The sequence below is a fragment of the Lichenostomus cassidix genome, chromosome 15, assembly GCF_008360975.1.
Source record: "Lichenostomus cassidix isolate B80296 chromosome 15, HeHo_3.0, whole genome shotgun sequence".
In the NCBI taxonomy this organism is placed as follows: domain Eukaryota; kingdom Metazoa; phylum Chordata; class Aves; order Passeriformes; family Meliphagidae; genus Lichenostomus; species Lichenostomus cassidix.
The window spans coordinates 11,670,628-11,694,032 of NC_139496.1; the positions used below are offsets into that span (position 1 = coordinate 11,670,628).

At 50.6% G+C, this 23,405-nt stretch overlaps 2 protein-coding genes across 3 annotated transcripts in view; one reads left to right on the top strand and one right to left on the bottom strand.

Moving 5' to 3' along the window:
* Positions 1–11,557, top strand: part of RNFT2 (ring finger protein, transmembrane 2) — a 24,868-nt gene extending 13,311 nt beyond the window's left edge. Inside the window, exons 7-10 of the mRNA XM_085076162.1 lie at positions 3,582–3,731; positions 6,965–7,030; positions 7,981–8,082; positions 9,030–11,557. Of these exons, the coding sequence (XP_084932288.1) occupies positions 3,582–3,731; positions 6,965–7,030; positions 7,981–8,082; positions 9,030–9,164 (453 nt within the window). The 3' untranslated portion in view covers positions 9,165–11,557. The remainder of the gene's footprint in view (positions 1–3,581; positions 3,732–6,964; positions 7,031–7,980; positions 8,083–9,029) is intronic.
* On the bottom strand, positions 10,843–23,351 carry HRK (harakiri, BCL2 interacting protein). 2 transcript variants are annotated; one of them, XM_085076164.1, is made up of 2 exons: positions 23,021–23,351; positions 10,843–15,703 (listed from the first exon to the last, which is right to left on the bottom strand). In XM_085076164.1, exon 1 carries the CDS (start codon positions 23,320–23,322, stop codon positions 23,068–23,070), a length of 255 nt encoding a protein of 84 aa, XP_084932290.1. In that variant the 5' UTR covers positions 23,323–23,351; the 3' UTR covers positions 10,843–15,703; positions 23,021–23,067. The 2 variants fall into 2 exon arrangements, with proteins under 2 accessions (XP_084932290.1, XP_084932289.1); XM_085076163.1 differs by having other exon boundaries at positions 10,843–15,755.
* Between the last annotated feature and the right edge of the window lie 54 nt (positions 23,352–23,405).

Consider the following 23,405-nt stretch of genomic DNA (forward strand, 5'->3'; position numbering starts at 1 on the left):
TTAAGTTCTGTCCTTTACTTTGCCAAATAGTTCCTATGTGATTCAAGAAAAGTCAGGTAGAGCTGCAAACTGAAGTCAGTGGTTCAGCTTTTAATGGTAACGTGATCTATAAAATGAAGTGCTTTTTAAAAAGTCTAATCCCAGACATCTCAGCTTGGACACCAAAACAGCCTTACCTTGACCTTCATCTTTCTGTGCCTCAGGTCCTCATTTAGAAAATGCAGAGAAAAGCTGTCCCTGAGGTCAGCCAGCAATGTGAAAATAAGGAGGTTTTAAAAGTGTTTTCTGTAGTGCTTCATGTCATAAAGGGACTGAAGAAATTTTAAAAATGTGCTACTCTGAGCAGAGCTGAAATGGCAGGAAGGGATCACATGCAGATCTGCCATCAAGTAGTGAGGCTATAACAACATTCCAAGAAGTTACATGCTCAGTGTGCAAAAATAGTGCATTACAGAATGAAATACTGCATGTACAGAAGGAAAAGTGCAATTGCATAAAAATGCAGAATTCTCTTTCAAAATAAGTGCTTGATCTGATGCATAAAAATGGTCTTTTAGTGTGGTGAAGGAGGTGCAGAAAAATGGAATGTTATGCTTAAAGCACTGACTTGGTTTTTAACAGAGCATTGGAAAAAAGGAATCAAAATTTCACCATGTGGTATCTGAGGCTCATCAGCAGAGCTGCTAAAATTAGATCCCAGCACAGCCCTTCCCCACGTGTGCTAATGAAGTGTTTGATAGCAGCAGCAGCTCTCACAGAACTCACTCAGAGGAAGCAGGGCCAGCAGTGCCCTTCTCACTTTCGGTGAGGCTCAGCCCTTGGTGAGAGCAGAGCCTTTCTGCTCTTACCTACCTCCACCCTAATTAGGAGCCATAATTTCAGGTAATATCCATAATTTCAGGTAACATTTAATCTCTGCAGCTCAGCTTGCTCTGGAAGGCTGGCTCCTGCACAGTTCAGTCCTGCTCTGGGGCTGGTTCACAGGCTCACCAGAAAGAGATTTTGCTGATCTTAGAGAGCTGTTCAATCTCTCTGTAGTGCATTCAAGGGAAAATTCCCAGATTTACACAGGTTTTTATCAAATAGGAAAAGTCACCTAACAGAGGCAAACCTTGCCTTATTTCAAGCTGTTGTGCTAAGTCAGATGCACAGGACAAATTATTATATTTGTGCTTCATATAACACAGTTCTAATCGTGAAGAAAAAGAACCAGATGATACATTTTTGCTGAATTTTTCAGACAAAATTCAGCTCAAGACAAAGATTTGACTTTGAAAAATGTAACCTAGATAGCCAAGAGATAACAAGGCTGAGAAGTGGCAGACAGGTATGTTGGGTGTGCTTACCACTGATGGGTGCTGTCTGCAGTAAGTTACTGCTATCAGAAATCTACATTTTGCTGCTGAAATTGTAGGGAACAATCCTCATTTTCCAAGCTTCTGGCTCAGAAGGAGGGCCCCACTTCTGCAGCAGCCCTTTGTAGAATGATTTCTGATTTTCTGACTCTTCTAGTTTAAAAAAAGGGGCTGGTGTGGTGCACTGAGATGCTTGACAAAATTCAGAACTTTCTAGTTCTCTTCAGTGATGGTCAGCTGCCCTTGTATTGCTGCCTCCCTCCTGGAATCACTCTAAACTTGTCAATATTTAATGGTCAGGTGGGTGCTGTTTGGGGCTGCATGGAAGGATGCATCCTTTAAAACCTAACTTCACTCCTGGGAGGCTGTGACCAAGTTTGTAGCTGCTAAAAAGCCTGGTACCCTGCAGTTACCACTGCCAACTGAAGATCAGCGTTAGAAAAGGGAATTCTGAAGGCTCTGGGGAGGATGGAGGTGTTGTGGTTAGATGCTGAAGTTTATCACTTGCTGCCACTTCCACCTGCCCAGCCTGTCTGTGCTCTGGGGCTGCCCCTGCCCCACCTTTCCTCAGTCCTGCTGTGGACTCAGGTGTTTCAGTGCCTCCCAACTTGTGCTGTAGGAGAATTGAGCCTTGCTGCCCCAGCAGCTCTGTCTGATGCAATGGCAGAGCAAGCAGTGACCTGTCCCAGCCCAGCTGTGGGGAAGCAGGGATCAATGAAGGATGAGGGGTGGGAGGAAAAGCTGGAGAAAGCAAAGTTTGCTGCCTTGGGCTTGCTGGGAGCTTTCATCAGAGCCGTGTGGAGGGACATGGTGACAGCGTTGTCATTTCTGCCACAGGAGCTCCCGAAATAAACGATGATTGCATCGAAGCACGAGGCTGGAGAGAGACCTCTGTGCTAATTTAATAAATTGCTCGCATTTAGGACCCCAGATTGTTGCTGTTCGGTGTTTGCTCTGCGATGCCACCTGGGATTAGTGAGGAGGAGGGGATGGGGAGAGCAGGGAAGCAGCCCGGGTCCGATAGCAACCGCTGGTGTGACCTCACTCTCGTCCCGGGGGATATGAGCTCATGAGCGTGCCAGAGCTCTCCGAAGGATTCGATTTGTTGGGAGCAGCAGGATGGCCTGCGAGTGATCTCATCCCGAGCCCCCGGGGAAGGGCGCTGGCTGTTGCCAGCCCGGCTGCGAGGACTTCATCCCCACTCCCCACCTCGGCAATTAGTGATTGGCCTGCGATGACATCACTGATGACAAAGCTAACTGGGACAACACAGCAACATTCCAGGGGAATTTCCCCTTCTCCAGGAGCTTAGCAAATAAAAGGATTTTGACAGGACAAACCCAAATCTTTCGGTCCAGATAATGTCAGTGCAGATTAAGCATCGTTCTGGGCTCAGTTTGCCACCAGCTGTCCCTGTAAACAGCGTGGGACAAACCATTAACTGGCCCTCGTTAGGGCTGGGGGTGGCCCTAAATCAGACCCCCTTATTCAGGCTTTGGTGAAGGATTACAAAGGATGTTGCCCATTCTTTGAGTCTCTTTTGAGAGAGAAGCATTTCAATCAGCACACTTCCCCCTCCCCACCTTTTCTTCCTCGAGGTCTTCAGGAAGGTTTGGTCTCTTTGAGTTTTAAATGCCCCGAGGGTTTATTTTTCAGCACCAGTGCTTTTATCTGTGCATTGCCCAAGAACCAACACACACCTGAGCAGGAAGCTAGGGATACTGACAAACAGATCATTCATTTGATTCTTTGGGATTACCTAAAAAAATTGTCAGGAAGACTGGGGTCACTTTACATTTAATCCTTGTACTTCCAGAAGGGGTGTAAGGTCAAAGACATCTAACTTGCTTTCCTTTTCTCACTAATAATAATAATAATAGTAATAATATCTATAATTTACATTATATTAATCCCACGTTAGCCTTTGCTTTTCTGCAGCATTGTCCAGATACACAATTTATCGATAACCTTTCTAAAGTTTGAAATTCCAAAATGCAGCATAGCTGGGTCAGTCACAGAGCCGTATGGAGGAATGAAGCAATATTTAAACGATATTTATCCTTTCTAGGCACAGAGTTCAGTGGCTGCAGAGAAAGCTGCGTCTCATGTGTGGTCTCTGCACCATTTAACAGTGCAGTGATCAGTGAACACCAGCCCTGCACAAATTAAATGTTCTTCTTTTGGCTTGGTGATAATAATTGTCTCACTTGCCTGGTTGTCTTGCAGGGAAAGTTTTATCTGATTATTGAGGAGCTGAGCCAGCTGTTCCGCTCCCTTGTGCCCATCCAGCTGTGGTACAAATACATCATGGGAGATGATCCATCCAGCAGCTACTTCCTCGGTGGGATCCTCATCATCATGTACAGCCTCTGCAAGGTGAGCACCACCTCGTTAACAGCCTCTGGGGAGCTGTGGCAGGAGCAGGGGAAGCAGCACAGCAGAAGGGGACAAATGCACCTTTTGGTCGTGGCTGTGTTTGCCCAGGAAACTGCAGCAGCTGAGGACACCACGTGCTTCAGCTGCCAAAGGCATTTTGCTTCCCCAGCATGTGGGCATTGCTGAGCTGGGGGAGGATCTGTGGCTGCTCACCAGTGTTGCATCAGACTCATGAAGTCATTGCTGCTCTGCTAATGCCTTTCTGCAGAGGCTGCAGGAGAAGGGGAGCCAGGCTGGGGGGAGCAGTGCTGGCAGAGGTGCTGGCTGTCTCCACAGCTCCAGATGTCACACAAAGGCAGGCTGCAGACACTTCAGTGTTTGTCTCTGAGCTTTCCTCTGCCACTCACAGCTCTGAGTGCGATGGGGAGAGAGAGGGACATCCAAGTCCTGCCTCTGTGAAACAGGCAGCTCTGCCCCATTCTAGCTCCTGGTCTGGCTGATGCAAGTGATGGACAGGAGTAATTAATGTTTCCTCAAATATAAGAGCATTAAGAACATAAAGTCTGTACAACTGTAAATGAGTAGGTGTGATTTAGTCAGAACAGTGCCAGGTCTGAGGTCTAGAAACAGTTGCATTTCTAGTGGTGTGGTGTCCATCCCTCTGAGAAAGGCCAGGCTTGCTCCATCCCAGATACCTGTCTGTGCCTGTGGCTCTGCAGGAGCAGACTGAAAAATGAAGAACAGAGAATATATCCAAGCTGGAAAAAGCTCAGAGCAGCAGAGCAATACTAAATTATAGTGCAGTTCTGTATTGTGTAGGAGTAGAATCATGCAACCCCTCCTGTCAAGGACTTTACAGTTCTTGTCAGCAAATTAGGCAGAGGAGGTTGTGGACAGTGAAGTGATTTGGTCACAGCAGGTCTGAGCCCAAGCCAGGAGCAGAGCACACACTGCCAGAACAGGAGCACAGGAGGCCAGTGCAGCTCCCTGCACACCCATCCAGCCCTCCTCAGCTCTGAGTCCTGCTCTTTGTGCTGTGGGAGAGGATTGCTGGCCCTCAGAGGTGTCATTGCCTGGACCCACTGCTCTATCCAAGCCTTCCTTCCCTGCCCTTGCGGTTTGGCAGCTCAGGTGTGCAGACCACAGACACACAAGAGCAGATTTCAAGTGACCTTTCTTGTGGCCCTGCTTGAAAAAGTAACTCAACACCCGGAAAAACTGCTTCCCTGCAGTTCCATTTGCCATTTTCTGCAGCTGGAGAAGCCCTCAGGGTAGGGAGATGCTGGTGGGGGTTTCTGCTCCTTGGAGCAAGGGGAGCCAAGCTCAAAACCACAGCTGGCAGGGTGAGTGCTTCCCCAGGCAGGGTCAGACAGAGTCCAGCAGCTGCAGGGCAGAGCCACAGCAGTCAGACAGGCTCCAGGAATCACTCCCTGTGCTGGAGTGGCCAGAGCAGGGGGAACTGGAACAAGGCACAGCTGAACTGAGCACCAGCACCTTCAGAACACAGCTCAGCCACAAGCTGAGACCTCCAGGGCTGAGCTAAATAGAGCTGCTGAGCCCAGGGGCAGGGAGGGCTGTGGGGAGAGAGCCCAGTGAGGCTCCTCAGGCCCTGGCATGGGTGAGAGCAATTCCTTAGGGGTCACCTTGATGTTTCTGTGCTGTGAAGCCTTTATAGGGAGTGTTGGGATGACCTAGACTGGAAAAACAACTTCACTTTGGAAAGTTTGTGTCCAGATTGGGGTTAACCCTTAGCAGACCAAGACTTTGCTTGGAAGTGAAGAAAAAGTGGGAGCACCTTCTCCCAGTGCAAGCATGGAGCACTGGGTGTGTCCATGCCATTTACAGGCACCAGAGCTGCAGGCCCAATTCCTTGCCTGAGACACTGAAAATATCCCCAAAGGAGCCCACATTAGCAAAGCCACAAACCACATTAGAAAAACCACAGGAGCCAATTTGGCACTGAGAGCTTCTGTGCTCCTGGCTAAAATCCAGGGCTGGGCTTGGGCTGCATCCCCTTCCCCTGCACAAAGGGCAGGAGCACTTCCAGGAGGTTGCATGGAGCTGATGGGGGCTGTGGTGGTGCCTCAGTCTGGGCTGTGTAGTCATGAACCTCTGATTTTGGTGGAGAAATCCCAGGTGTTTGCAAGTAGAACATCCAGGTTGTATTTTTACCCTGTTCTGAGCAGAAACACTGGGTGTGTGTAACCCAGTAGTAAAATGAGTGATGCTACAAAATCATTCCATGGGTGAGAAATGGATGCTGGGCTTGTGAGACACACAGCTTTTGGGGCTACAGGGAGCTCCAGAGGGGAAGAAACAGAGCAGAATATGGGCTGGGAGAAGAGGAGACACAGAGCAAGGGCTTTAGAGTCATGCTGTAAGTAAAGCAACCAAAAACAGGTGGGAATTGCACTGTGGAAAAGAGCTGATCCCAATCCTTGTTAGAAGAGGGAAGGTCTGAGGCAGTGGGCAGCCTCAAGTGGTGGCTGCTGAGTGGAAGCATTACTGGAAGGAGCTTGGGAGCTCTGTGTTCTGACTGGAAGCATTACTGGAGCCTTCATTTGATTGCCCATCCATTGTAGGATGATCTCATTGGCATTCCCTGCAGTGAGCCCACTTCATCACTCACCAAAACCCCAAACAATGCAATCCTGCAGCTCTCTGGGGCCATGCAGGGCTGCTCCAGCTCTGCACCTGCAGCAGCACAGCCTCCCCTGCCCTGCAGGTGACAGATAGAGCTCCTGCTGTGCCACCAGGGCTGTTCCTTGCAGAGGTACTTTGCACATCTTGTTCAGTCCATAGTGTCTTTCCCTGCTCTCTTCCAGCAGATAGGGAAGATAAAGATTAAGTTTGCAAGCTATTTTCCTTTTTTCCCCACCTTTCCCCATTTCCCTTTCCCTTCCTTCCTGTGTGGGAATGGGTCCATTTAACCCTTCCCTACTTTGTAGGGCTGGACCATTGTCCCCACCACAAACTGCTGCCAGCCCCTCTTTGTGTCCTGTAAAGTCCCCAGTTTGCAGTCAGCTGCTCCCAGAGCTCTTCTGGCCACCCTTCCCTGCTGTCAATTCCCATTTATTACATATTTCATGATCACCATGAAACCTTTTTTGGCACCATTGTTACTTTTTTCCCCTCTGAATATCCATTTGGAGACAGTTTGCTGGGTTTCTGGACTCACATACACACACAGAGGTTTTGTGAAAATTACCTAAAATGGGATGTCTTTTTTGCAGTCTTTTGACATCTGTGGCCGGGTGGGAAGTGTCAGGAAGGCGCTGAAGGTCCTTTGCACCCCCCAGGTAAGGAGAGAAATGTAGAGGAGCAGTTTCAGAGGTGGAGCTTTGCTCCTAGTGGATGATAACATTGAAAATTGTACTGTGTATCATGATCAGAGAATAAAACAATGTTATCCCATGGCTGGACAAGCTGGAGTCTCCTGTCAGTGATGTCAGGAACCTTTTCTGACACCTGCCCTGGCCCAGCTGTGGTGAGAGATTGTTCCTGTTCTGTCTGATTGGAAGCTCTGTGTAATATGGATTAATCCAACTGCAAGGAGCTGACAGAACTTTGTAGAGCCAAGAGTGGGAAGGACTTTGTGGTGCCTGACGTGCAGTGACATTGAAAGGGACCCTGCAGTGCCCAGGGATTATCCCAGGCACTGCATTCCACAGGGCTGATATTTAGATCTGCTGCAGTGACTTACATTTTAAAAGGGTGAAATCAAAGACTGCAGAGGAAAAGAACCTCATCAAAGTTGGTTAGAGCTTATCTTGTTCATTCCCTGGGCTTGGGCTGGTCATTTCTCCTCAGCAGGTTTCTGTTTCCCCTCAATCTGTTACAGTGGGAGAAGCAACATTTACCTTCCATGTACCTAAAGTGGGCAGCCTGTGGGTGCTGCTACTGTTACTCTTTCTTCCATTGTCTACTTGCTAATAATGATACTTCCCTCTATCTAAACAGCCCTGCAAACGATGCTGAATTAATTCTCTCAGCTCCCTGTTGAGCTCATTAAATTCCATTATTGTTGCTGCACAAGTGGAGGCCCTGAAAGATGGAGTCAGCTCGAGGGGAAAAGCAAACAGGGAGCACAGAGCTGCAGCCTCCATCTGTGCTCAGATCTCCCTTCCCCAAACAGTGACACAACACCAGTGTCCTTGTGGGGACTCTGGGGGTGACAGGCAGTGTCTCTGTGCACATTTACCCTCCCAATCCTTTGACATGGAGTTTTTTCTCCTCCTCTCCCTAACAGACCTATGGAGTTCGTGCCACGAGCCAGCAGTGCAGCGAGGCAGGAGACATCTGTGCCATTTGCCAGGCCGAGTTCAGGGAACCTTTGATCCTTATGTGCCAGGTAAGACCCCAGAATTCCCCTGCTGGCATTCCTTCAGGGAATTCCTGCAGTGGGGAGAGGCACAGCCAGCCTGGGAACTCCTGAAGCCATTTGCTGGCTCTTGATCCAGCTCCTGGTGGATATTTCTTGCCCTGTTCTGGATAACAGTGGGTCATGGCAGCTGAGCCACTCTTTGGGGTGACCATGGCTGAGGGATGGACACAGCCCTGTGGGGCAGGGACTGGAATGGGCAGTGCAGATCCTGGGGCTGGAGTGAGCAGGGTTTTATCTGCCCTTTGGGGGGACTGGGTGGCTTTAACACTCCCTTTTGATGACAGGCTTATCAAATTAAAGCAATCCTGAGCATCAAAGGTGCCTCTTAGCCTTGCTGTGAACATCTGTGCAGATGTTCCTGCGCTGGAAGCCCCAGAGAAGCTGCTTTTTGGCAGAGCTGGGATTGTGAGGAGTGACATTTCTGCTGACTGCACATGTGTGGAGGAGTTCTCAGCTTCTCACAGCTCCTCATGCTCCCTTCTTGCCCTTTTCATGCTCCTCCAGTCTGGGACTGGATGGGATGTGCTGGAGAGGACCTGGGGAGGGGTCAGAGTAGAAATGAGAGGAGGAGATAAGGGGTGAAAACTGACATTTATGGGAAGGGGGAAACTGGGCCGGGGCAGTGAGAGCAGAGTAAAGCAAATGCAGAGAGCAGGGGGGAGGAAGGACTTGTTGGAGCTCAGTAAGGATTTAGTAACTCAGGGAACTGAGGGTGGAAACATGGTAGAGGAAAACCCACTCAGCCACTCTGTGAGCCCAGGTGTAGCCTTTGGAATGTTTCTTTCTGGAAAGAAATGAAAAAACAGAACACTAAATCCTAATCTTTGGCCAAGTGGGATTGATTTCCCACCCCCTGTGAGTGTCAGCTGCCCTGGCTCCCTCCCTGCTCGTGGTGACAGTGCCCTTGTCCCCAGCACGTGTTCTGTGAGGAGTGCCTGTGCCTGTGGTTCGATCGGGAGAAGACTTGTCCCCTGTGCCGCTCGGTCACCGTGGAGACGCTGCGCTGCTGGAAGGATGGCACCACCTCCGCCCACTTCCAGGTCTACTGACAGCAGCACACCTCAGCGAGGCACACAGCAGGAAAGGCTGGGGAATCCCGGGATCCTGTGCCCCTGTCTAGTCAGCTGTGGTTTTGTTGTCAGTCTTTCTTCCAGCTCTGAGCCAACAGAATGATTGTGACTGGCAAGAAACTTTATCCTCGAAGGCAGGGGAGGTGTGGGTTATGTTATGGCAAACTCCAGGATTTTTCTGGAGCTGACATGGTTATAAAGTGTCTGGGGTGTTCCCTATTTTCCTGTCCTTTTGGGATGGACCAAACACTGCGTGTCCAGGGCAGAGGAGCTGTGACTGCATGTGCTGAGCAAAGCTGTCCTCTGGCTCAGGCCCTACATTCCCCGAATCCGTAACTTTAGAGAATTACCCAGCACCTGTCTCTGAGAACTCCTCCCAAGCAGTGCTTCAGAACCTCATGTTCAAAGCTGTGGCTGGAAAACTGTAATTTCCCAGCTGCCCCGTTTTTCCAGTTGATCCCACAAATGCCACGTGCTCGCACCATAATGAAATCACAGGACACTTGGGAAGGACCACACCAGTGAAGCTGGAAATGACACTTCCTTTCCCTGGGAATGCTTTTTCTCTTTAATTCTCCTGATGACACTTTCTGATGGCCCAGTCTCTGGGGAGAGCAGCAGGAGGTTAAAGTTGAGTTGGGTTTGTCTGGGTGGAAATCCAGCATCTCACAAACTCAGTGTTTCTGCCCTGTGCTCCTCAGCCAGGACCTGCCTGCTCCTCCAGGGAAGAACAGAGCCTTGAGCTTCAGCAGGAGCTCCTGGAGGGAGGAGATCCCTGAAGAACTAACAAAAATTAACGGTGATGGTGATCCTGGTGGCCAAGGTCTCTGCTGAGGTTCTCCAGCAGCCCCTGCCTTCAGAGGGAGCTGCTGTTTGTTCTGGAGCTTTCCTTGTCCCCAAAGCACCTCTGCTCCCTCCCTGTCAGGAGCTGCAGCATCTTCCCAGCTCATTGCCATGGCAATGGCTCAAGGTGACAGCCCCACCTGAGCCATCAGCGGGAAGAGGCTCCTGGGGGAATGAGGCTCTGTCTGTGCTGATGGAAACTCCACAGGGGAAGAATTAAAGCAAACGGGAGCTGATGGGAACAGGATTAACTCCACATTTCCTTGGAAATAACAATTCAGTGTGGCTGAGGAGGAATGGGGAGAGGCAGAGCCTGAGCTGGGGAGAGGCCAAATGTGGCTTGAGAGATCCAGGGAAGCTGAGGAGGAAAAGTTTCACTTTCCAAAACAAAGTGATTTTTGTCAAATGGATCCTGTGGAAGTGGAGAGCAAAGCCAAGAACTCTTGTTTCTCTCTGCAATGGGAATAGCTTTGCTAATCTTTGGGATGGGGAGAGAGAGTTCAGAAAGGCAGGAAGCCTTTCTGGGCATAAAAATGTTATGTGTGATAGCCTGGAATATTCATCAGGAAAAGGGGAAATGAGGGATTCCGTGGGCAGGGAGGTTCTAAAAGGCTTCAGTGCCACCCTGCAGTGCCAGTGAACCCAAGGGTTGGTGTTCCCGCTTTCAAACTCTTTGAAAAGCTACTTCTCATTCTGAATTTTTCCTAAATGCTTCTGGAAAATGTGTTTGGAGAAGTGTAGGAAAAGGTCAGTTGGAGCCCAGCTCTACAGAAAGCATGGGATGCCCAGCTTCAAAATCAGATTTTCATTAGGTGATAAGGCGGGAAATCAAAGGGAAAGTGTGGGTTTGCATTCTTGAAGTTTTGGGGATTCTTTCTTCTCCTAAAACATGACACTTGGACCAGAAAACATCCAAGGGAAACTCCAGTTCCAATGACAGCTGCTGGCAACTTGTTGCTTTCCATGGGAAAACAGGGAAGGCTGTGGAAGGAAATTCCTCTGAGAGAGGAAATAAAACCCGGAGCCTTTTTTTGCCATTGAACAGTTATTTTTCTTTTTTTTTTTTTTAATAAATTCCTTATAAATATGTACAAAGAGTCTCAGCATATGAAATTCCTTTTACAAAAGAGAGAAGCCCCATCCAGCCAGGACCAGGAGCCTCATGGAGCTCCGAGCACAGGCCCTGCCCTTGCTTTGGTGAGGGGGAAACCTGCACAGTGACCCTGCTGGAGTTACATCCCAACGGTACTGGATCAGCAAAACGCCAGGAATTGGGAATTCCCTGCCTGTTATTCCCTTAGCAATGCCCCTGGGAGAGACTGGGGAATCCTCAGGACTGAGGAGGATGGGGAGGGTTTTGTGATAAACTGGTGGTCAAATTGACTTGGAAAAGGGATGCTGTGAAAACCCAGGGAATTCAATGCCACTGCAGCTGGGTTTGCTCTGCTTGGTGCCACCTGTGACTACTGATGGAGTAATAAAGGATGTTAGTAATAAAGGTGTAATTAATAAAGGTGTAATTAATAATGCTGTAACTAATAATGGCCATTTAATACTCAGATGCGCTCAGTGAATATTTATCAAGCTCCAAAGTCACTTCCTGAAAATATTAAAAACCTTGGGAAATTCAAGCACTCCAGCAGTTCCCACAGAGTGGACACTGAAGTCACATCAAAATTCACTCCTGTGTTCAAATAAATATTGTCAAGGAAAAACATTCACCTGTTTGTATTCTGTGGTGTGGAAACCCAAGGTGGGCGCAGCAGGTGAGGATCCCTGCCCTCCTCTCAGACTGGCTGGTCCTAAGGAAGCCCAATTCCCATAGTATTTACAATTCCCTCAGCCCTTGGATCTGGAATTGGCATGGCCAGAGTGTCCTCACCTGCTGTGATGAGATGGAAAGTTCAGCTCACAGCAAAGGTACAAGAATGAGGCTGAGTTTGAAGCCTGGATTGGAAATCAAATTTGCTAGGAGCAAAGTGGCTCCAAGGAAAGTTGTGCACCTGCTGGGGAGCTGGGATACAGCCAGGAGGGTTGGACATGGACAACAGGGAGTGTCCAGGATTTACTGTGGAGCCACACGTAGTTCTGTACATTGCAGGCTTCTGTCGAGATCAGGGGCAGATGTTGTGAAGGAAAATTGAGAATAGCAGATGTGCTATTCTGTCCTCATCAGGGGCCACTTTTCACAGGGCAGTGCAGTTTTCCAGCTGGAAAGTGCCTCATTCCAGGCTGTGTGTGGACACAGACACTGCACCAGTTTAACCAGTTCAGGTTGGGATGGATTTCCATAACAGTTACTGCTTCTGCTTATGCTGAGGGTTTAAGACCTTTATAACTTCACTGTGATATAGAAACCAAACAAACCCACAAATCAGATGAAATGGATTCAGGAGTGTTTGGGATTTAAGGGAATTGCTTTAGCAATGGGCTTGGCTCAATGAGGAATTCCTACCTTCCTGCTCTGAAGCAGGAGTGGGATTAGTTCCTCACCCCTCCTGGGCACACCAAGGTGTGTGACAGCCCTCATCCCATTTCGTGCTTTTTTACCTGGTGAAAAGAATCCTCAGGGAGAAGAGGAAGGAATGTGGACCTCATGGGCCAAACCCTGGCCTGGTGTAAGCCAGCAGTCAGCAGTGCAGCCCAGAGCTCACCCAGCAGGTGGGAGAGGAGCTATCAGCTCCACACCAGGCTGCTCTTTTACCTTGGAATATGGAATTCCAGGTTGTGCTGGGAGCTGTCTCGGCAGAGAACTGCTTTAAAAATTCATAAAGACTTCCCTGCCAGCCGTGCTCAGCACAGACTATGAGCTCATAACAGCCCTCCTGGCTGCTGAAACCCGAGAGGGCTCCTTGTTCCCATCTGGAGAGCACTCCCTGCTCTTCCCAGCTGACCAAACCCAGGGATTGCTTGGCTGCTGTGAGGAAACAAAAGGGCCAGAGGGGAACTGTGCCGGTTTCCTGCCCACAGGGGCAACAGGGAATTTCCAGGGAGTTCACAGCACCGTTCCCTTTCCATGCAAACACCAACCAGGGGCAAAGCAGGTCTTTTAGAAAGGATAAAAACACCCCTTGTCAAAAAACGGAGGCGTTCAGGGATAGCAATTACACCACAAAAGGTAAGGCTTTGACAAATCCATACCCTCCAATAGGGAATTCCAGGTCTGTACAGGAAATTCTGTCTATAAAACAACTTCACCCTCTGTTCATGCGAAACATCCAGTCTGGAACTACAAAAGTGAAGCAAATCAGGACCAAAGCAGGATTTGGGGTATCCAAACCTGCTCCAGATTTGGGGTATCCAGACCTGCTCTGGTTTCCACCTGGGAAGCACCATAGATGTGGTTGTTCCATGATGGGCAAGACAAGTCTTTAACATTTTTTGCTGACTGTTTGGAGCCCCTGAGGAGATCAATCCCCTGGGAGCTCTGAGGTTTGGGAATTCTTAGAGACAAGCCTGTCCATGGAGGGTGAGGAATGAGGGAGATCAGCCAATCCCTGCACGGGGGCTGATTACAGATTTGGGGGCTCTCCCGAGGTGGGGCCTCAATAGCAAGGACAGAACTTCCTTTCTTTTTCCTTGGCTGTGCTGTTCCACACAAGGATTTCAAGGGAATTGAAACCCTGGGAGCAGCCTGAAGGCTGCAGCCCCCAACAGCAGGAGAACCAAGGGCAGTGGCAGCTGTGTGCACAGGGAAAATGGAATAATGCCTATTCCAGGGGAGAAGTTTCTTACATTCAGAACTGCTAAAGGTGAGGAATGGGTGGGAGAGCCTCTGAGGGATGTGCCCTGCTCCTGGGCTGTCAAGGATGTGCAGGACAGAACTGCTGTCCCCTAAGCCAAGTGTCACATCCATGGTTCCTGTTCACGTGGGAATTGTATGATTCCATACACACAATTTCACTCCCACATCCCAGTGATTCCCAGAAATGGGTCTTTTTAAGGCTCTGCCCAGCACTGGTAGCACTGCTGGAATCAGCTGAGGCTCCTCCTTTTGTCAGAAGAATTTGTCCTTGTTTCTGTAGGAGACTGAGCCAGGAAGGGGTTCAGGATGCTGAGAATTACTGAGCACCAGGCCAAAAATGGCAGGAAAATGTTTCACAGGTCCCTGTGGCTCTGAGACCATCCAGAGGGTATGGACAGACAAACTACACAGAGCTACACCCCCTCCCAACACTGCACATCACCTAAGGCAGGGCAAGGTTCTTCACTGGGAACAATCTCCTCCTCCAGCAGAGCCCTTGCCGCTGTTTGAGAATGGACTCGGATCAATAACACCCAGGAAAATGTGTGCAGGGGCTCAAAACACTGCAGGGAATATCTGATAAAGGGAGAATTTAGCCTTCAGACTGCTTAGAAACATTTCTCCTGCAGCAGTGGCAAATGCAGGGTCTGACTGGACATGGTGGGTGGGTGAGGGGTAGGAAGTATTTTTAAAAGACAAAGAGCCAAATTTCCTTTAGAAATCGGGTTCTAACATTCCTTTATGCCTTTGAAAATGCCCTCCCTGCCATGGCAGGGTCGATTTTCTGGTGCAAATATCTGAAGGTAGGAAAAATGTTTCTAAAAAACTGTGCACAGTCACTGCTGTATCTGGAAGGTACCCGAAATCTGACAGGTAGTTTTGGCTGCAAGGAAAAAAGTGCTCAGCATGAGACTGAAAAAAGCCCTTTGACTTCTAAGGCCAAGTTCTCCTGTTACCCCCTGCTCTAGTGATCAGTGTGGATAAGAGTTCTCTTCCCTGGTTCACAGGATTTGGGACTGAATAAATCACCATGCAGGAGGATTCCCAGCTCTGGAGCTGTAGGAAGTGCTGCTCTAGCAGACTTTGATGTGCACACTGCAGTGGAAAGGGCTCTGTGTCCTTTCCACCTCAGTGCCTTCTGCTTCCCAAGCTCCACACCGTCAAAAGAAAAAAAAAACTGCTCCAAAGAAAAGGAGTTTTATAAAGTTCTGGGGTAGATTATTTGTTTTGTCTTAGTTTCTGCAGAGATTGAAAGAAAGGAAAAAAAAATAGCACCTTCTCAGCAAGTCTTATTTTTTGCTATCTTGTGTATAAATATCAATAACCAAAATAGATCTTTCCTTGTCCCACGTTTCAGAACATCCTCTTGGGGAAACTGTAGCACCACAGAGAGGCAGTTTAGCCCCAGACAAATATTAAATGTAGCACCAGAGAAACTAAAGTCATAGGAAAGCTGCTCTCCCCTGGTGCCAGAGCATGAATATTTACACACACAAACTGCTGTCCGAGCCGCTCCGCACCCGCTCCCCGCCACGCCTGCAGCACAGCGCGCTTGGAATTCTCGGCATTGCTAATCTGGGTGTAGAGATTCCTCCTCACCCTGCCGCAGAGGGGAAGTCAGTGGTGGTGTCCCAGCAGGGCCAGCACCAGTGCCAAGGCTCGGCCTGCAGGAGCAGGGCTGCTCGCAGCAGCGATCTACAGGGAATGTCGCTTACGCTCTCGACAAGGCATGCACGCGTCCACGTCTGCATACACAGGGGTTACATTCTTCTATATATAAGCAGGTTTTGTGTCTCTGGTTTGCTGCTGGGCCCTTGAACAGCTCCTTCCGGGCAAATCCTTCTTCTCACGTCGCCCAAAGCACTTCCAGCATCTCCCACTTCTTTCTTTCTCTCCACTCTTCACAGCTGCTGCTCAGGCTCTGGATTCCCTGGAGGAAAAGGGGAAACAATTTTCTCCAAGGGCACAGGGTTTGCTCCAGCCTAAGAAAGCAAAAGAATGGGGTTGGGTGTTAATTATGTTGATGCATTGGGTACAATAAAAGCTTCTTTTTAAATTTATGCCTGAACCCTCCTACTAAATTTACGGACGAGAAGAGGTGTGGAATTTATGGGGAGGATTGTTTGTGGCTCAGACAGGAGATGATGCCTTTGGCCCCGTGTTCTGCAGATTTCTGGGGAGCTCTCCTCCTGCAAGGCTCCTTCTTTGGGGTGCTCCATCTTCATTTACATCACGTTAACAAAAATGTGAACTTTCAGGGAAGTTGTTCAATTTGTTCCAGGTAGGCAGTGCATGGAGTATCACAGGAGACTGGAAGAACTCACTCATTCCTGGCTCTGCCACTGATTAGATTTGTGGCCTTAGGCAAACCACTGCTTTCAGTTCTGCTGGAAAATGAGGGCACTAATAACTTCTTTGCCTCACAGGTGGGCTGCGAGCCTTAATTAATAAAGTGCTCAGAGAAAGGCACCCATCTAAGTGCAAATTAGCAGGAGAGGTGCCCAAGGGGCATCTGCTGTGAAATTCCCATTTCCCAGCATTTATCCCCCAGTTTGTTGATGGGGCAGATCCCATCATTGCCCACGATGGCTGTGACGGTGAGTGATCCTATCAAAACCCGCCGGGATGAGGTGATTTCAGCGGCTGGGAGAGGGGAGGGGAGCGGCTGACAGTGCAACTGCAGCAGCCATGAGGTCACGGTGTAATTAGGGCTGGCAAACAGCTCCGGGGCAGATCCTGAGCGGCAGTGCTCCGGAATGCCTTCCCTTCCTGCTGTCCTGCCCTGGTCATGCCAGCGGGAAGGCTGGCAGGAGACAGCCTGGGGATGAGCTGAACCTCCAGGGAAGGAGGCGAATTCTGGTGCTGAGCAAAACCCACAGTATCCCGAGGGGCAAAAGATCCACAAGGATCATCAGTCCAACTCCTGACTCCAGGACACCCCAGCAATCCCACCCTGTGCCTCAGAACATTGTCCTAGTGCAGCCTTGGGGCTGTGGCCATTCCCTGGGGAGCCTAACCCAGTCCCTCTTCCAGCCCTCTAGAACGTCTCTGGTTCCTCGGCAGAAGACTGAACCCTGTCTGCTTTTTCCCAGTTCCTGCCAGCTGAGCACAGAATGTGGCTATTCCAGCTTCTCCCTCCCTCATTCCCAGCCTTGCTTTCGAGTTTCGAGGAATCTGAAGCAACAGTGGGAATAGCTGGAAGGAGGAAGGCTGGGATGAACCATCCACACGTGAAGCACATTTCCAGTCTGACAGCGACCAAGGCTGCCAGCCAGCCCCACCCTAGGGCTGCTGCACCTCCGTGCTCCACGTCCCACATCCCACCTGCCCCCTGGAAGCTCTGGAGTATCCTAAAGTGGTTTTGCAGAGCTGCTTGGCTCTTTCGGCAGGAGGTAAATAGGAGAGGTGCTTGCTGTGTGAGGAAGGAAAAACAGCCACCCAAAACCAGCAGCTGGGCACAGAGCTGTGCAGAGCTGTCAGGGATAGCCCAGGGCTTGGAATGTCACACAGCCCTCCCTGCATCCCTCCACGGCTCAGGGACAGGGACAGAGCACCACGGATTTCTCCAGACCCATGAAACATCCCGAGGAGGGGAATGGGACACTGGCACTCCCCACACAAGGTGCCAGAATTCCCCAGAGCAGGGCACAGCCAGGGCTGTGTGTGTGGCACTGTACAGAGCAGGAGCATGTGGCTGCCTGCACTCCAAGAGGTGAGATATTTACTCAAGCTACACTGGAATAAAGAGTTCAGGAGTTGATTAAAGGATTTCCTCCACAGCAAAACCATTTAATCCTTATTTATTATTTCTCCTGTAGCAGCACTTCCAGCTGCCAAGCTCTGAACCCTTGTCCTGCTGTGCCACCCATGGCTGGCAACAGATCATCCGTGGTGTCACTGTATTTTACAAACTGTCTCTCTGTGTCACTTAACGTATAGAAAATCTATAAAAACCTGTAAAAGTTGATAAATCCTAGAACATCTTGAACTCCAAGCGATAAATCTGCTCCAGGGCAGGCAAAGAGCTCAGCACAATGTTTATGCATCTCACAAGCCCCATTCTAAGGGCTTAAATGGCTCTTAAGTTTTGCATCAGCCTCGTGCTGGCCGTCTGCAGGAAGGTGAATTTCATGGAAAGAATAAAAGAGAACCCCAGAATCCTGGCCCTGAGCCCATCTCTCAATAAACCAATTTTGAATATCCTAGGCTGTGTTAAAGCCATTTCTGGGTGCATATTGGCTGCATTGCCAGTATCTGACTCATTAATGGAATATACTTTGAGCCAATTCTGATCTCATTTACAGCACCGTAAATCCAGGGCAACCCAATTGACTCCAGTGGAGTTACTCCAAATTTCCCACAATAGGCACTCAGCAGACAGAGCAAAATTTGGTACTTTGGGTCTGAAAAAGGCTGAGGAAAGCCAAACTACATCCCATTTGTACTGGGGTGGGTAGTAAGTTGGAAAGAGCCAGCATATCCCTTCTGTAGAGCTGCTGAAAAATTGATTATTGTATGTGTCATTCTTAAAACGTTAAAACTTTGGGGGGGACTGTTCACGACTAGCAACATTTTTCATTTACTTATAAAATAAAAGGAATTATGGCTGAGTCCCTAAATGAAAGCATGGATGGAAGTGGTAAGAAAAACTTGACTTCCTTTGAATTTTTTCCATGGGAACTGACATTCCCTCTGGCGATGCATCCCTCTCTGCCTGGGCATGTAGGGAGAGGCAGATTTCGCTCACAGTTGCTCTCAACCAATGCACAAATGAAGCACCGAAGTTATGAGACAACAAATCACTTTGGTTGCAAATCCACCTCAGCCAACCTCAGCACATCCCTGTGCTTTAACACACACAGGCAGCTCCACTTCCCAGTTCTCCGGAATTCTCCAGCCTTTTCCCACAGCTTGCTAAGCTGGTGTTTACCACAAAAACCCAGGCTGCTTTTCTCATGGATGCTGAGCGGGATGGGCATGAAACGACCCAGGCAGGGGGTCCTGTGTCTCTTCTCAGCACTTCTTCGGCTGATCTTTATTCAGGGAGAGGAGGAGAAGCCACCTTTGGGCAGCACCTGCACGAAGCCATGGGAGAGTTTGAGCTCCCGGCTCCAGCAGCAGCTGGAAAAAGGAGTTCTGCTCCCGGCTACTGTGTCAGCATGGAACTGCTCCATTTAAATGGATTACACGGGCCACTCACTTGGCACACGGCCCACTGCTAATAAACAAAATAACAGTTATTGATATATTGAAAGGGAAAAATAATCCAAGGGCTTGGATCGCTGAGGGCACGCTGGAGGCAGGGACAAAACGAGGCACAATCACTTCCTTCCTCACGCAGCAGCAGCTTAATGAGGGAACAAGGGCTGGGCAAGAGCCCTGTCAAATTCCCCAGCAGCCCCATCCGTGTACACTCACACTTCATTAGCATCTCCGCGGGAGATGGAAGGGGAACTTGGAACACTAAAAAACAATTAGGAGGGGCTTCAAGAGTACTAGGGAAGAACTGGGAAGGACGGTGTGTCCGGGAGATCTTCACACAGAAAGACCAGGGAACCCAGAAAGTAAAAAAATATATTGGGGCTCCAACCTTCCCACAAAAACTGTCCTGCTTGGCCTCAGTCCACCTGTGGAATGAGCCGTTTCTGGGCTGTTGTTTGTTTGTTTGTGCAAACTCTGCTGCTTATTTATCAGGAGAGTTAATGCTGAAGGTTTTCTTTATGCAATTTAACTGTGAGGCTGGGGTGAGGGTGGCAGGGACCTTTGGCCTTTTGGAGCAGGATGCTTGCCATGAGGAAAGGCTGGCTTTTTTCTTATCCAGGAGGATAAACAACAGTGGCTGCCTCTTTGTGTGAGGGGCACACACGGGGTGCATGAGGCTGGATGTTTGTCCTGGTGCAGAACCAGCTCTCTGCATCCTGCGCCGGCTCCACTGCCTCTGGTCCTTCGTTTGCTCTGCTCTCCTGCACAGCTCAGTGGGACACCTCCAGAAATCTTATCAACCCGGTTTTAATACAGATAATTAACTGCACTGAGACTTTGGACAGAGTGGCTCTGCATGAACCTCGCAGCAAACAGTGGGGGGAATTCCTGGCAACACAGTGGGCACGGAACCAGGCTGGTGGCGCTGGCAGGGACAAGTAGGGTTTGATTTTAATACACTGCCACTCCTGAACTAACAGAGCGAAATACAAGTGACACTGTATGCCAAACTGGCACCTGACAACTATACTTCATGCCCTGGTTGGATATTTCAAGGTGATGTCAGATTATATATTACAAAACTGCCAGTTGCAAAGCATCCATCCCCGAATCCCAAGCACGGACCGCAGATGCAAGTTGGTCACACACAGCGGCCCTAATCCTGCTCTCCCTGGCATCACCGGGGCTGTGAGAGCAGGAGAGGATCCCTGGAGCACAGGATTATTCCCTGAGCTGTGCTGTTGAGTAAAGCCCCACGGAGCTGAGGGAACAAGTACCAACCTCCTGCCTCAGAAGCCGTATGTGCGCTCATGGCAGCCAACGCCGGCACTGCTGCCTCTTGAAAGGGCAGGAGGGGAACTCGAGTAATAACCCAAGCTGAAACTGGCCTTTTCCTCTTTTCTCCATCCCTTCTGCAAGCACCTGATCTCGAGACAAAGGCTGACTCTGCAGGGCACTCACTAACTGTGCAAGTTATTCTCCTCTTACCAGCCCTTCCATGAAATCACAAGTGTTTAGAGCATGGACTTCCCAGCTTGTTGCAGAGCAATGTTACTGTCACTGCAGAGTTCTCTGAGGATGGCAGAAAAAATGTTTTGTTCAGAAATACTCTGCTGAGGTAATCAAACACTGTCTTACCTCATCTCCAAGGCTAACCCAGCTCACTGCACTGTCACTGGGGCTCCAAGACACTGCAGACAGTCAGAAACCTCCACTGGTGGGAGCAAATTACTTCTCAGGATGAAAAGATTATTAATGGCCAAAATAACCCAGGAACTGAGGTGTAGATGACACAGTTAATTATTCCGGCCTTGTACTGTATTTTCGTCTGCAGCTTGGCCACTTGTGCCTTAGAAGCGTGGCAGGAGTGGGACAGGTTGCACACAGGGACAGCCAGGAGAGTGTCACCAGCCTGTTCATGCCCCCACCTCGCACCTTTAGCCCTGAAACTGCTTCCCATCACACGTCAGGAGCTCCTGTCCAGCCCTGCATTTGTGTTTGTGCCCAGGAGCATTTGGAGGCAGCTCAGCATGCCCTGTCTGTGGCAGCCTTTGAAGCTGTGGGCAGGACGGTGCTGCCCATGGAATTTGCCTCGGAGGTGCCCAGGATAACGCTTGGCTTTTCCACAGCCTTTCATCAGAGCCATTTTTTAGCAACTGGTGGGCAGAAATGGAAGTGAGGACTACAGGACCAACAGCTGAAGAGACTGGGGAAAAGAATAGTGTCTGCCCAATAAACTTTGACAGAAATTAAGACTGCAAACAGCTTTGGCCTCGTGGGATTGCCAGAAAGTCTGGGCTGAGTGTGGGCATGGATCACCAGGGCCAGCTAACAGGCTCTGTCTGCCAGCCCTGCTCACCTGCCACCTTCTCTGCTCGGGATGCAGTGCCAGACTGGGCAGGGAGGAAATTCCCTGGCTTGTTAGAAAGAAAAGGACATTGGAGACATTAGATAAGGGAGCTCATTGCAGCTCCCCCTTGGATTTCAACGCTGAGCTCGGAGAGGCCAGCAAGGCAGACGGGTGGGTTTGCTTCCAAACACTGGAACCACACTTGCCACAAACTGATGGGGAGGGAGAGAAGTGTTTGCTCTGCTCTGACCACAGTCCCACACCACTGCCACCACCTCTGAGGGCTTTGCTGGGCACAGACCTGCAGGCACCATCCAGTGCCTGCTTTTATAGAAACTGAGGTTTTGATTCATCAAAACCCCACAATTTTGCTCTGTTTTTGTTTCAAAGAAAGCTTTCCAAAGGTGACCAGTGGAACCTCCTGCCAGACGCAGCAGTTGTGGCTCAGATGGATGACAACAATGTCCCCCCCCCAGTGCACACACACACACTCAGAGTGCAAACACACGGACCTGCTGGAAAACCTCATTTTTTAGCTCTCTGATAACCCTACTGTCCCTCCACACTACCCTATCCAAGCTGGTGGGATACAAGTGCGTGCTGAAAGTTAGACATGCACTGAAATTCTTCCCTGAACACAGACAAACACTGGGGGGTGTTTATGATGCAATTTAAAGCACCCAAAAGAGGAGCTAGTGCTCCTCAGTCCTGTGGGGACAAATCCACAACCCAAAGAACACTACAGAGCACCCAAAATCCCTGAGCTGACCCCATGTGTGCTCAGTGTCCTTGAGTACTCCCAGGGCTGACAATGCAGAGCTATCCCCACAAGCCCCAGAGCTGTCACCAGGATGACAATAACGAAAGTTACAGAACCAGGAATGTCTTGCTTCCCTGCTGCTCGTTTGCTCAGTGGCTCTGGAGCACAGAACCAGCAGTAACTGGGCTTGAGTGCTTTTCCCTGGCCAGTGGCTTGCCTCAGGGAGAGTTCCCAGCGCTGGGTAATGCATAACCCAAAACACAAAGTCAATGTCCCAGGCTGCCCCACTGGACAGTCCAGTGGGGATATCCCACCACCCCATGACCTTAGCCCTGCAGCACTCGTGGGTCTAAAGCCCACCAAGGAATGACACGGCACAGGAAAAGTTCCTCTATGTAAAAGAGGGGGGGGAGGTTTGGCAGGCACAGGTGTGTGGAGCATCTTCCACCTCCCGGGATCGGCAGCCGGGGCAACACGGGAGCTGCTCGGATCATCCCCCTGCCGCCGCTGCCGGGCATGGAGCTGACACTGCCCCACTCCCCGGGTAGCCCGGGCGGAGCAGAGGCACGGGGGTGGAAGCCGTGAAAGTTTGGGGAAGGGGAAAGAGGGCGTTTTGGGAGTCCTGGGAAAGGGGGAGAGGAAGAGAAGGAGGGGAGAGGGAAGAGCAAGAGGTCGGTGCGACCTGGCACCGGCAGTCCAGGGAGAGAGAGGGGAAAGGAAAGGGAGAGGAAGAGAGATAGGAAAAGGAAGAGCGATCGGTGCGACCCGGCAGCACCCGTACGAGCAGCCCGTGGCTCGGTGCGCTGCCGCGATCAGCCCCGGGCGAGGAGCGGGTACCGCGGACAGCGCGCTCCGCCGGGCCGGACCGAGCCGAGCCCCTGCCCCCGCGCCCGCGCCCGCGCCGAGCCCCGCCGGCCGCCCCGTCCCGCGCCCACCTGTTGCGCGTCCCGCCTGCTCCCCGCTCCGTCCAGCGCCCCTCTCCCTAGAGGCTCCTCCTGCGGATCAGCCAGGCCAGCGCGGCCGCGGGCGTGAGCGCGCAGAGCAGCCCCGCCACGGCGGCCAGGCGGCGGGCGGCCGAGGGGCCGCGGCCCCGCGCCTTGCGCCGCTGCTCCAGCTCATCGCCCAGGCGGCGCAGGCGGGCGGCCACCCGGCGGGCGGCGGCCTCGGGCCGGGCGGCGCGGCCGGAGCCGCAGGGGCTGCAGGGCGCGGGGGGGCCGCGCAGCGCGCACGGGCACATGGCTGCGTCCGCTCGCCGCCGAGCCCGCCGAGTGTGCGGCGGGCGGGACGCGGGCGGGATACGGGGGGGACGGGGGGTTACAT

What these genes read in the sequence shown, in the direction of transcription:
- HRK (XM_085076164.1), bottom strand. Translation starts at nt 23,322, where the DNA reads ATGTGCCCGTGCGCGCTGCGCGGCCCCCCCGCGCCCTGCAGCCCCTGC.